The sequence below is a fragment of the Drosophila sechellia genome, chromosome 3R (assembly GCF_004382195.2).
Source record: "Drosophila sechellia strain sech25 chromosome 3R, ASM438219v1, whole genome shotgun sequence".
NCBI classification, from domain to species: domain Eukaryota; kingdom Metazoa; phylum Arthropoda; class Insecta; order Diptera; family Drosophilidae; genus Drosophila; species Drosophila sechellia.
In genome coordinates this window covers 14,987,353-15,001,278 of record NC_045952.1, presented here as the reverse complement: position 1 = coordinate 15,001,278, position 13,926 = coordinate 14,987,353, and the positions used below count along the sequence as shown (strand labels likewise).

The following is a 13,926-nucleotide window of genomic DNA, read 5'->3' as shown; positions in this document are numbered from 1 at the left end:
TGCATATTACAACTTAAATTAGGCGTTGCTCCTAAGACCAAAGTCAAATACAGATGCGGGCGCATTAGGAAAAAGGGGTTAAGTGGGTGGTCATGAAGGCAGAAGATTTGCTGATTCGGCTGTCGATGCATTGTCTTTTCCATGTAGGTGAGTGTAAGTGTATGTGTTTCAGAGAGAGAGCGAAGAAGTTTGTGTGTGTGAGTGTGCATTTATTGACAGATTGAAGGATTATGAAATGCCTTTGATAATTTGCTGCGGCTGCAGTGAACTTTAAGCTCATCTGGGCAGGACTTTTGCTGAGCCATATGGAAATCATTTGACTAAGCCATCGACACACACACACACATATACACGCGCGCAAAGAGGAAGAGATGCACACACAATGCAAATATATTTGCAGTTTATTTTGCGGATTTCCGGTTGCAGACAAATCAAAATTTCTGCTCAAATACACAAAATGTCAGTTGGCAAATGAATGGAAATGAAACCACAGTCAGCAATGTCCTGTTCTGTCCCGTCCTGTCCTCTCATTCCGCCAGTGACAATGTGACAATGAGCGATGAACTGAAGCCACAAAAGACAACACAGCATGTGAAATTAGTTTCATCAGCCAACGCCCCCATAGCCCCGCCCCATTTTTGCCATCAGTGAGCGAGATAGCAAGACACAATGTAGCAAATTATTGGTTTCCATTTCGATATCGTACCCATACCCATACATTTCGCACGAAACAGAAGCGCATTTGCAGCATTCAACTTTTATTTAAAATAACAACCGATACAAATATTACTGTCAACTGCTGTTCACAATATTTTCCATTCCACCGCCTCAATTAAAGTGTCAGCCAACAAAACCGTAAAAACTCACACAATTCGGATTCGAAAAAACCGAAACCGAAACCAAACCCAAAATTAGGAGAAACAAAACAACAAAAAGCCGAAAACGAAAAAGTAAAACACTCGAAATTGTCAAAACTTTTGCAGCTTGCTGTTAGCCATTTGCTGTTTTTATTACTTTGCTTTTAACTTGAAACAAGATTTTTGAAGTTCGTCCCCGAAATCGGTGTTCAGTTTGCGGTGGCATTTATTTTTTTTTATTTTTCTATTTTTTTAAATGGAGTGGGTAGGTGGGTGGTGGTGCCTTTGGAGAGTTGGCCAAACACAGTTTGCTCATCAGCTTTCGGACATGACAACAGCAGAAATACATTTCTGGCCCTAATGAATCCTAGAATGGTTATCAAATGGATGGCCATGCAACTGCTCCGGCGATGCCACAATTTGAAATATTAATGTGCGAATCGGCACGGACAGGATGTCGGAAAAGCAAAAAGTTTTCCATCCTTAAATGTGCATTAAACGGAACTTGGCCAGCAACCGAATTCGAATGTTTATTGACCCGCTCTCTCCCAATAGACCAAAATCCGAACGACAGGCGACCAGCTAGGAGAAACACTGCTAAAAAAATCAAGCCACCATGTGAAATGAAATCGAATTTAATTTTGCATATTAATTTAGATGGAATCAGCGATTAAATCATCAATATTTTCTTTATACTTTCATAGTAATCTGTATAGACTTTACAATCTTATTCACTTAAATGCCTGGTTTTTTTCGCAGTGTATAGCCTGCTGTCAAGTTTATTAGCTAGGTTTGGCAAGCAGCTACCGAAATGGCTATGCGATACAACGCCGATGATTGGCTGCTTTGATAAGCTGACAAAAGTGTAACGAGCGAAACTGAGAGGGAATATTTTCGCCATAGAGAATTCCCAATGGCGGAGTAGGGCAGCGCAAATCCTTTAACACGAAATTAAGATACCTAATCCTTGACATGCAGTAATGGCAATCTAATATGCCAACGCGTTCATTTTCGACTTGTCCTAAGCCCGATGCTGATTGACAAGGCCAGCGGGTGGGTGGGAATCGGTGGGTTTTTGGACTGTGCTGGATAACTAAACCCAGGGTAACAAAAACGACGCTGAAATTATGGCACTCGCATCGAAGAGGACAGATGAGCAAATCGCTAAGCCCTTCGGCATTTTGTTTGGCCTTTAAGCAGGACTAAAGGTTGAAGAATGACTTTCAGCTGTTGGTTGGCATTATCAAATGGAATGAAATGTAAATCCCCTGAAATCCATCACTGCTCCGCCTAAACTCGATTCAGCCTAACGTATCTATCCCTTTAATTAGTGCTGCAAAACAACAATGGTGGCCAACAGCAGATGGAAAGTAATTTAATAGCCGAAGCTAACCTGGCCAAGGGTCGCTGAAAAGGTTAGCCGAATTGAAATAGAAAATTTTAATTACATTTTCTGCAGTGCCACAGTGCACGCTCTGTTCTCTGTTTGTTTGCGTTGAATTAAATTTCATTTCCCTGGCTGCCGTTCATTTCTATTGCTTGCCATTTCTATTGGGCCGCTTTTGGGTATGGGTATGGTCTGGTCTGGCCTGGTTGGATTGGGTTAGGTTGGGTTGGCTGAGTTTTGGTATGTCAAGGCTTGGTTTGGTGGGCCATGGACTTTTGGCTTTGCATGCGCAGCGACGCCATTAAACAGCCGTTTCCGGTTTACGCGCTTTGAGTTTCCGCTTCAAGCGGCAACAACAACGGAGCATCGGAGTTGCCGGAGTCTGATTGTTGTTGGCCGAGTTGCAGCAGCTGTTGCCTTGGTTATTGTGCGCGCTTTTGCTGGCATCGCTGTTATTATTTCGACTCAGCCACACGCACTCACACACACACAAGCACGCGAGGATCCTGGGCGCCACCCTGCACCATCTTTAATATAAGACTCAATTCAACACAAAAGGATCGGGAATAGAAGTGGATTGGGGCAGCGGGAAAGGGAACAGCTAAATTTCGCGTTTGTGTGCACCACACTGAAGAGGCGTGGCAAATCACGAATACGCACTGTGGCGCACTTCACAGCAACTGGCGGTGCACTTTAAAAAATTGTGTCTATAAAGTCTATGCTCGTTCATAGCACTAGTGATGCAGTATTTATAGTAACTTAACTTAGTAACTACACTTTAATAACTTTAGCGATCTTTTAGATGCACCAGTTTATTTAGCTAAGAAATTGTGTTTTCTTTTTTTGCCAGTACAGTGGGGCAAAAGCAATAAGCAAGGAACAATTTTATTGCCTGGCCATGGCCAAAGACGCCCACCGCAAAATACACTCGCACTCTTGCATTTCTATATTTTTAATTAAACGCAAAAAGCCCTTTTGGCATGCTTTCGCAGCAGCCATGGAAATGTGGGTGGAAAATGGGAAAATAGTAGTTTGAAGGCGGGGTGGGGGTTGTGAAAATGTGTGCTCGAGCGAGTGCAAAGCAATCGCGACGACAACTTCAAGGTTAAGTCGTCAGCTTTGTTCGCCAAGGAGAACTGGGAGGAAAAGGATTTTCTCCATCGAGGTTACTGACTTGCTGCACAATCTAAGTGGAAATGCAAGGCTGAAGCCGTTAAGTGTATTAAAAAGTTGTTTTAATTTAGCTAAGAAACTATTGCAAGGCGGCGAAAGATGTGACACCTGGCAAATTGAATTGCTAATGAAGTGGTTACCTCACATTGCTCATTAGTATTGAATAGAAATGTGAATGGTTTCAGTTTTGATACTGCCAGAGGTCAAGAACTTAATTATTTCATAAAAGAAATTGTAATGATAAGCAAAGGAAAGCGTAGTTAACTTTATTTCAACAGTGATTATTTCTAAAATAACTGAAAATATGTAATGAGAAGCCATAAATCATAATGCGTTGAAATATCCCTAATTGAGTATGCGTTCGAACTGTTAAATTTAAATAAACCCGAATAATAATTTCCTGCATTATTACTCGACTCTTTCAGTTATTGCTGTCGTTCCATGAAAAGCAGATTCAATTTGCAGCATCAAATCGTGTTCAGGTCTATCTGTCGTTTTTATTGTTTCACCTTATTGTGCGAATCGTGATGCCAACCTATGGAGCACCGTATTCGTATTGGTATTGGTATTGGCAATGGTATTGGTATTGGTATTGGCCTTCCGTTATGCTGACATTGAGCAGGTTATGGGCCATAGCACGTTTGGGAGCACAGAGAGGAAAGGCCCTATGAAAGGCCAATTAATATTTCATAAAGGCGCATGTAGCCAAGACAATACATACACACACACACACACGCAGACAGGGAGCGAAAGAGAAGGCAGCACACAAAAATCCCTCAATCACTGCCAATTAATGTCAGACACAGGCACTCATATTTGGCATTCAGCCAGCCATCGAGGCAGCTCGCAACGTCGTACATAAAAACAATAAATGATTTATACATAAAAACAAAGAGCAATGCGCGCAAAAGCCACAAAAATAAAAATCATACACACGCGCACATACACACACAGCAATACAAAGGCAGAGACAATGGAAAAGACGGACCAGAAGAGTGAGGAGAGAAGGGAGGAAAAATGGAAGAACGACGACCACAGCAGGAGTTGTGAAACGTGAATTTTGTGAATTTTACTGACATATTTCTACAACAATTGTATATTTTATTATTTGCCCGAAATCAAAGCCAAACCGAATGGGAAAGAAAACCGGAGGAAGGAGCAGCGTTACACACGGAGTAAATATATATGTATATATAGATATATCCCTGATTGGGCTTTACGACTCAATCGAGCGTCCGCAAACCCTAACCATAGATAAAACCATCTACAGTTGACTAATGATTCCGCTTTTATGTTATATATGTACATATGTGTAGCATACCTTTTTGGGCAGCTAATTGGGTACCTTAAATTACTCGATTGTACGTGAGCTATCTTTAAAGGCACACCATCTCCACCAATAATTGCTAGTTTTATCAATGGGTTTTTGCTATCGATGGGCCAGCAGATTCATTTGCATATCTATTATTTTCATAAATAACAGCGAAGTTCGCGCTTCCTGCCGAAATCACGGAAAAAACCAGTGCACGACAAAACACAAGCCGGCTAAAAAATAAACAATTTAAGTCAATTTAAATTTCTGATGATTTGCAACTGTCAGTCGCGGCCCGGGGAAATTTTTGGTCTGCGAGGCATAAAAAAGAATCAACTAACTCACCACACTATCAGTCACACTTAGTGCACGTTGCACAGTTTCCATTTTGATGAGCACACACACAACTTGGCCAACGGAAACGAAGCAAAGCAACAACTGCAACGGTACACTGCAAAAAAGTTGGATGGCATTCATTAAATTCAATTTTAACTTCATCACAGATAAATGTAATGACTCTATTTGCTTTTTTTTGTATTTCCTCACATTAGATTCAATGTGCCAAACAAATTAGTAAAATTACCAATATATTATGATGTTTAACAGATTTGAAATATTTTACATAAAATTAGGTCTTCGCCATTTAAGACATGTGTAGATAATTATACCAAATAGTCAGAGGTTGACCAGTGGTTAATTAAATTCCAAAAAAATTTTACCGATTTTAGACAAAGTAAGTACTACCCAATTTTCTTCAGTGCATGAACGCAATGTAACAAGCAACGCGCAAGGAAATTTTAACAGGCAAAAAATAAATATATATGTGCGCGGAAATATGTATATGTATGGAAACTATAGTTTATGCCCGGGCAGGAAAAAAAACCGACATACCCCGGAGGACTTTTCGAGTGCCTCGGTGGGTGGGTTGAGTGGGAAAATCACTGGGAAAATCGCGGGTAAGGGGCACATGTAGGTGGCTAGCTAGTTGGTGGCTTGTCCAAAGTGCAAAGCCGAAAAAGAAAACAAAAGCAACCAAAAACAAAACGCGGGAGTGCAAACATTTGCACGCACGCACAAATCAAAACATCAACAAAACAAAAATCGCTGGCGAAAACCAGCGGCACGTAGCCCCCACCCCCCTCCCCCTCCAGCACTTTTACGGCAAAAAAAGAAAACCCCAACCCCTTCATGTTTTTCATGAAAAGTCTCGGCAACAGTATACGTATTTGACATTTTAAACGGCCCAGTCGCCACTTGTCAATCTTTGTAAAAGTTCTCATTTCACATATTTTCTCGTCCCCTTTGTGCTCGTGAGTGTGTATGTGTGTGTGTTTTTCCACTTTCTGGCGATTTTTTAGCCAGCTTTTCACCATTTTTCCTTATACATACTTTTTTTTTGTCAACCAACTCGCATTTCTGCTGGCAAATGGCTTTCCAAACGCCAGTTGCCGCAGTTGCGAGCTCGCAAAGTCAGCCTAAAAGTATGCAAATAAAATACGCGCTCTTATCTGTTTGGCATTGGCTTTTGTGTGTGTTGGCCAGGCCAACATGGTCGCCAGCTGATGCCATGTGGCAAAAAGCGTAGCCAAAACAATGTTTTAAAATGCATTTGGGCATACTTTGCACGCCGGCACATTGGCAATTGCATTCACATACCATAAGCCGGGTGTTTCCCCCCTTTCCAGTTCACAAAAAAAACCAGCCCATTTTGGCCAATTCAGATACCCCCACACCCGCCCTGCCCTTCTGGCCAAACAGTTTGAGTGTTTTTGGGCCCAGACGACAACCCCGTGCGACTCCAATCAACCAAATTGAAGCCATTGCTTATTGTTGTTGCCACGTAGTTGCAACAGTGACATCCTGCCAGTTGCGGCTCATATGTCGCGTGTAGCGCCCAGAAAGCAAAAAGCAAAAAAGCAAAGTAGTTACTTTTTGTGTTTGCGCGAGCGATAAAGTTAAGCAAAAAATCTTGCACTTTGGCAATTCAGAGGGCTTAAGGGCATGCCAAATGGCAGGAAAACTTTAAACGAAAAGGTGAGTTATTCTAGACTCTATAGATTGCCATCGGGCAGTTTAAACTTACTGCAGACCCTTCACAGTTGTGAAAAATGTTCATTTCGAAGCAGGATTTAAGGATGATGTTTGTTAAGCACTACTTAGTTTATTGGCCAATTATATCTAATATTTAACTCAATTTCTATTCCATTTATTCTTAAATCATTTCTATATTAATATTTAAATAAAAAGTACTGTATTTAAATATAGAAAGTAATATTTCTGGCACATTTTGAGGCTCAAATTATATTTCTCACTAAAAAGGAACCAAAAACTAATGGCAAATCCAACAAATAACCAATCCTATTAACCTAATTGAATTTCATATTATTATGCAGAACTACCCGCTTTCAAATTAAACGTTCGTCTGCTCTTATTGTTTGCTATTTTGTTGATGCACTCTTTATATTAATTTATCCACTTAGTCGAAAAACTTTAAGTGCCACTCATTCAGACGTTGAAGCAAAGTGAAATTTGCATCTGTCTCTAATGTGACAATTTCCCTTGAACTCAATTAACCAGAGATTATCTTTCAATTGCAGCGTTTCTCTTCATTCAGGGATCTCTTGAATGCACGGTATCAGTTGCTTCGAGTCGGCAGCATTATATAAACATGAAACTTCTTTGGCTTTGTCTTCCAAAAGCTGTCACTGGCATATATGTCTAAATAATAGAAAAGTTAGTGGCGAAGAAAGCGAAAAAGCTGCACGATGCACTGAACTCATCTCCAAAAATTTATATGGCGAAGCTGCGCTGCAAAAATCAAGTATTCGCTCATATGTTAGCTTTATGGCGCCATTTTGTTAATTTATTTCACTTGCTTGACAGTTTGTTTTCAATTTTTTATTCTCGCTTTTCTATTTTTCTAGTTTTTTCGCCCTCGGTTTGGTTGAGTTTTGGTTTGCTATGGTCTGGTTTGGTTTGGTTTGGTCCTTTGCTTTTGTCTTTTGTCGCTGGACACTGGAACACTAAACTTTATAAGGGGGTTGGCTCTCTTTTTTTTTTTTGTTTTATTTTTTTGAAGGGTGGAACAGGGGCGGTAAATAAATATTTTTTCGCATTCCTTTTGGTGGTGCAGCTAGCCAGCATTTGGCGTTGGTATGGGTGTCGCTGTGGTTTTGACATAAAGTGTGCTTATAAAAAACCGCCAAGTTAGAAGCGCGCCGGAATAAAATTTTTTTGATGAATGCAACGCTTGCTGGGCAAAAAAAAAAAAAATGGCGCAAAAGTAGCTGATAAATTTGCGCTTCCTCCGCAAAATAAATGGTTAAAGTTTTAAATTGAAATTGGGCCAAAAAGGCAACGCGGAAATTGGTGTGCGTTGCTTATGCGCAAGGTATACGAGAGCAGCTAAAAAATGTCCATAATAAATATCTCAATCAAAAAGGACAACCGCGGCAAAAAGGAGCATCCGCATCAACATCAGCATCGGAATGCAAATATGGCAGACATATGGAACAAAACCAGATGAATATGAAGCACTGTTTGCCGATTTTGCTTGCTGATAAAACAAAAAAGACAACAAAAAAGCAATGCAGAGATTAAAAATCTAAACTAAAAGCAGTGTGCTGCTGTTCTATGGAAAAAGGGAAAAGTATAAGCTGTTTCCATTTTCCACCATCAAAGATTTCGCTTCCCATTTTGTTAGTTTTTTTTTTTACCCATTTTTCGTTTGTTAGATGTTGATATAAAACAAGCGACTAAATAAAAACCGCACTCACACACCGAAACTCTCGAGGGATGTGGATTGGATTGGAGTGGGGTTCTGGGATCCTGGGGGTTCTGGTGAAGGTCCTGTGGATGGATTGAGAGCAGGAGACACACGTACAAGTGCAGGTCCATTTATCTTCTGTCATTGTGCGAGTGTTTCCGTTTTTGTAATGAATGTCCAGCTGTGTGCATTGCCCTGCGGACAAGGAGCTCCTCCCTGCCTCCTTCTCGCTGGATCCAAATCCACATCCGAATCGGGCCCCAGATCTGGCCAATGCAAAGCTATGGCCAAAGTAAACGAGTCCGCCTGCTAAAACTGAGTCTGAACTGAACTGAAACTGAATCGGAATCCGAATCCGAATCTGAAACTGAATCCGGACCAAGCGCCGAATCGGTGCCACTACAATTGTCGCTAGACATTCGCTGAAAGGCGTCCTTTATGTCGCTTGATAAGATAAGCCTCGCTTAAAATATATATTCGTCGCTATGTATTTATCTGTACGTGTGTATACTCGTAGTGCAGACGGCGCAAGATGCGAATTGCAAAAGATACAGGCGCACTGGGGTGGAAATGCTCAGAACTCTTATGATTATAATTTCCATTTCTAGGAAACATATGCCCACTATATTACTAAGAACATAGATGCTGTACATATTTCCAACGAAAAAATAAATAAATATAAATAAATACAAAATAGTCAAGTAATTTCACAGTTTTGTGCATGTTAACTTGTTAAAAAGTAATATTTTTAGTAGAAAGATATATATTTAATTTTGCACAATTTAAAGGGAATACGATTAAGGTCCACTCTAATGCAAGCTCTTTGTGGAAAAGGAGCCGGACATCAAGAAATGGCACAAGTGTGCAACTTGTATGCGGCACATTCTTAATCCGGGTTTTTGTCATTACACTTTCCACTTTTTTCCGTTCGCTCGCAGATTTGCGTTGTAAGCACTGCCCCGCCCCCTTTGATCCCGCCCCCAATCCGGTCTTCACTGTGAATTAGGCAGATTTTCCCCTCTTGTACTTTCCTACTTTTTTTTTCTAAGTTTTCTTTTTCAACACCAAATCTTCCTTTATTTCCCTCGTTTTTGGCCAAGGAACAGAGGAGCAATTGGAAATAATGCAGTGCGGACAGATGAGCACAAAGACAAGGTACACTGGGCAGTGGGAAATTGAGATGCAGGGTCTTAAAACTGGCCAAGTAGAGGCGAGAGGAAAACGGAAAATGGCGAAAGGGGGTAAGGGGCCGAAAGTTTGGACTGAGCTGCTCTGCCAGCCGGGAAAGTAAGCTGCTTGCCGGAAAACTGCAGTTCGAGGCTTATATGCAACCAACTGCAAACTCAAATGCCATCAGCTGTCCGGGCATCTGAACGAGTATCAGGTATGTTAACCGGCGATATCGAATGGTTTTATTTCCCCAATATTTGCAGGCAGACGAAGAAAAAAACACTTCAGCTACATATCATCAGTTAAAATTGCCAGTACATTGTTTTGTCATTCGAAACTACCTTTTGGAATTTAAATAAATAGAATAGAATGCCTACCAAAAAAATATTTATTTTTGAGTAAACTGAGAAATCATTTTGTTGCATACAAGTGAAAAATAATATAAGACAATAAGCTATTGTTCAACAAATACCCAGCATTGGAAATATTTTTATGACACGCCATTTGTCATGGTTGCGTATATTTATGCTACGATTTTTCCCAAACAGTTGAGTAAATTTTCCATTGGAGTCGGAAAATATTTATTAAAACTATTTCTGCTGCAAGCCAAAAGCGAGTTAACTACAAGTGAATAACGCGTACTTTGTTTTTCGATTTAGTTTTATAAAAAGGTTCATAAAATGCCATATTAAACCTATGAATATTATATGGTAATTCTAGGAGTAGTGGGAAGTGGTTTTTGTTTGATTTTGAAGCCGCCTGGTCTGAAATTGATTTTTCCATAATTTAGCCTGTCAAAATGCTAGCAAACTTGGCTAAATTATGGAGTTGATTTTCCCCCCACCCCAACAGCAGTCGACGTGTCCCGCAGGGCGAACGTTAATTCGATTTGAGGGCATCTCTACACTCGATACATAAGTATTGCCATCTATATACATATACAGATATCCAGTTCCCCGGGTGGCAACCTCAATTTACCCATTTCGGCAGTCCCGATGGCATAAGCGAATTCATCCATTAAAGCTGCCAGCAGCGTACATAAAGCCAAACAATTCCCCTAACTACCCAAATTGATCAATTTCAATTCACTGCAAATAGCCTGGGCGTGATTTGTTGGGGTGGCCCAACAGTATTGCCAGTAATGTCACCCCCCTCCAGTTGGTAATGTTTTGCAATATAAACTTTTTGTACTTTTACGATATAGGAAACCCTACTTTCTCTGTCACAAAAGCGAAAAATAAAAAAAATTTATATATATATATCAAACGACACCTCTACCAAGTAGCTCAGTAAAAAATTTGTCAAAGCCGTGGCAAATCGAAAACAAAAACGTAGAAACGTGGTGCGAAGTAAAAAGAAACTCCAATCGCAGACAAAAGCACACACCGTACGCGAAAGTTTGCATTTCAAGACTCAATTTCCCTGCTGAGTTTGCTGCATAAGTTCGAGATTGGGAAAATGGTCAAGAATCTGGACAAGGGACTTATGCTCTACCAACTGATGCTGAGCTTTCCGCTAAGAATGGCACTTTATGCGGTATACGTTTACCTGGAGAATTTGCTGGGACTGATGCTTTTGATCCAGGAAGTACTGATCCTTCAATTTATAGTCCTGTGCTTGGTCATCAGGTGGGTATACCCACCGTGGCCAACTAATGGGGGGATCCCTCGATCGCTGAGGTTTCGCACACGGAAATACCTTAATATCTTCCTGACCATCTGGGTCATAATGCTCCACACGACCACCTATTATTGGAACATCCCGTGCCATGGCATCATGCAACTTAGCCGACTATTCCGCATATGCGCCTATGGTCGCACCTGGTTCATGATGCAGCCCCACAATGGCGCCCAGCGCTGAAAAATTATCCTGCGAGAGCAATAAACGTTCGCAAGTGCATGAAATTTAATGCTCGCTTGGTGGACTCAAATCCGCATTGCTCTGCGCGGTATTTGTAGTAAAGCTGGGTATAATTGGTTAATAAAAATTGAACTAAAAATATGCATATTTGGTTATTAGTCCCTATGAGATCTTTCAGATATAGTGTAGTATTGTGCAATGGAAAATTTTGGGTAATTTAAAATAGATTATTATGGCATGCACAGTAGCTTTAAGTCGACTATAACGATCGTAATTTACTTTTTTGTTTTTCAAGGGGAATGCCGCCAAATGCATCCGCATTCGTATTCGCTTTTAGCGTGCGCAATTACACTTGAAGAAATCCTGGGGATTTCATGCGAAAATCCATTTGTCACAATGCCGAGTACGTGCGCCACCAGCGCTGCAGCTCCAGCTGCAGCAGTGCGTGTAAATGTGTCGTCCGGGCGAGTCCTTCGGGTCGGGTCCTGGGGATCCTTTGCGTCCGTCCATTGCCAGCTGCAGAGCTAGCACAGCTAGCTCCACCGAACTGATTCCGCTGCAGTGCCGTTGCTCTATCACAATGACACTTCATTTCAGTTGGCCTCTGCGGCAAGGACTGACTGGCTCGATGCTTTGGCCAAAATATATGTACACATCTACATGTCGCTCGGTATCCGTGCATCTGTATCTCTGCCTCTGTATCCGCATCTGTAACTGTATCTGTGGTCATTGCCGGCAGCTTTTGGCTGAGAAAATGGCCAGCTCTGGATTATTTGAAGCCGACCCAGTGCATTCCTTCGGCTAATGGAGTTGCTCCAAAGGCGAAGTCAGTCGTTTCGAGGAGGGCTGCTCCAAGCGTACTGGCAATATAAACGGATTCCCGAATTATTGGACTGCAGAACTCCAAGATGTCACCAATCAAATAGTATTCAAATTGCCATGGCATCTGATATCTAAAGGATTCAAGTAGTAAGATGTGTATTTTAACTAAAAATATGATTTCAGAGTATAATTATTAAGAAGTGAATTTTAGAGGTAAATTGTTCAACTGGTTTTCCGCTGTAGCGCATTATCTTAAAAGACTTTTGATTACGTATTGTTTATTTCTTAGCTCATTGTTGTAGTATTAGATATGCACAATAAACCCACTGACTCCTTTGGCCAAAGAATGCCACAATAAATTGCCGGCATCGCCACTTGGCCGAGAACAAAGGCCAAAGGATTTAAATCAAAAGTGCTCCATTCGAGTCCTTGATCTGTGCAAACCGCCCTCGCTTTTCACAGACTTCAAGTGCGAAAGCGAACGCCGCACAAGTTTTCATAATCATGAATATTGTTTATCGCCCCGTGAGCAGCTCCAGAGTTCCCAGCCTTTGCAAGTGCATTTGAGCATAATGAGATAGACTCCTCCGTGCGCCGCCGAGCTCCGTACTCCGTGTTCCGTGTTCCGGATTCCAGACTACGTCGGAGTTGATTCGCAGTTGAGCTGTAGTTTAAGCCTCTCGCCAAGTGCTAAGTAAAAAATAACCGGGCCATAACAAAAGACTACAAAGAAAAAGTGGTCTTTAGACACTTGACATAGCGCATTGAATAAAGTGGGTATGGCATACATACATACATATATATGCATATAAAGCTAGAAGCCCTTTTACCAATTACAAAAAAAATAACCCCTTTAATTGGCTGGCCACGGTATTTGCATGAAATGTTGTTTGAAGAGTTTACAGCGTATTTACACATAGAATTACATAAATGCTGAGCGTATTAACTTTAATTGAAAAGTATTTTTAATTAATAAATTTCAACACATTGGCGCCAGGACACACACACACACTTACATAATTGCAAGTGCCCACTCTGCGCGTTAAAAGGCAATCATCACAACAATAACAATATAATGTCAGCACAAACAACTGCATTCGACATATTTGTATGTAAAGTATAGTACATCGTATTGATATGTCAGACAACAACAATGGCAAACGGAACAGCGACCAGCGGAAAAAAGGTTAATTGACCAACAAATAACTTAATTAAATCAAATGAAAATTAAACAATTCAATTTTTAATGAGGTTCGCTGGTTTTGACCTCGTTTCAATTATGAAAAGCAAGCACAAACACAATGGCACAAGTGCCCGGAGTAGGCAGCTCCCGGATGACTGATTGCCGGCTGGAGGTCGCTACCGCCCGCCCGTCCGGAAAAGCGGAAAGCTGGAAAAGTGACAGTGGCACATCTGACAGCTCTATTAAAATTTCGAATACCCTCTATTTGGACCGCCTTTTCACAACCACTTGCCCATTCTTGTGCGTGAAAAAGGTGGTCAGCCGAAACTATTAATTACATTTGGTTAACAAAAAAAAAGGGGTAGGCATGGGATTTTGGAATGGGAGCCAAGTGCC

The 13,926-nt window shown here is 41.0% G+C and overlaps 1 protein-coding gene across 1 annotated transcript; it reads left to right on the top strand.

Moving 5' to 3' along the window:
• The first annotated feature begins 10,874 nt into the window (after positions 1-10,874).
• Positions 10,875-11,666, top strand: LOC6606514. The gene has a single exon (XM_002031279.2). The coding sequence runs from the start codon at positions 11,124-11,126 to the stop codon at positions 11,523-11,525; it is 402 nt and encodes a 133-aa protein (XP_002031315.1). The 5' UTR covers positions 10,875-11,123; the 3' UTR covers positions 11,526-11,666.
• The last annotated feature ends 2,260 nt before the right edge of the window (positions 11,667-13,926 follow it).

Coding starts and splice junctions, on each gene's coding strand:
- LOC6606514 (XM_002031279.2), top strand. CDS start 11,124: ATGGTCAAGAATCTGGACAAGGGACTTATGCTCTACCAACTGATGCTG.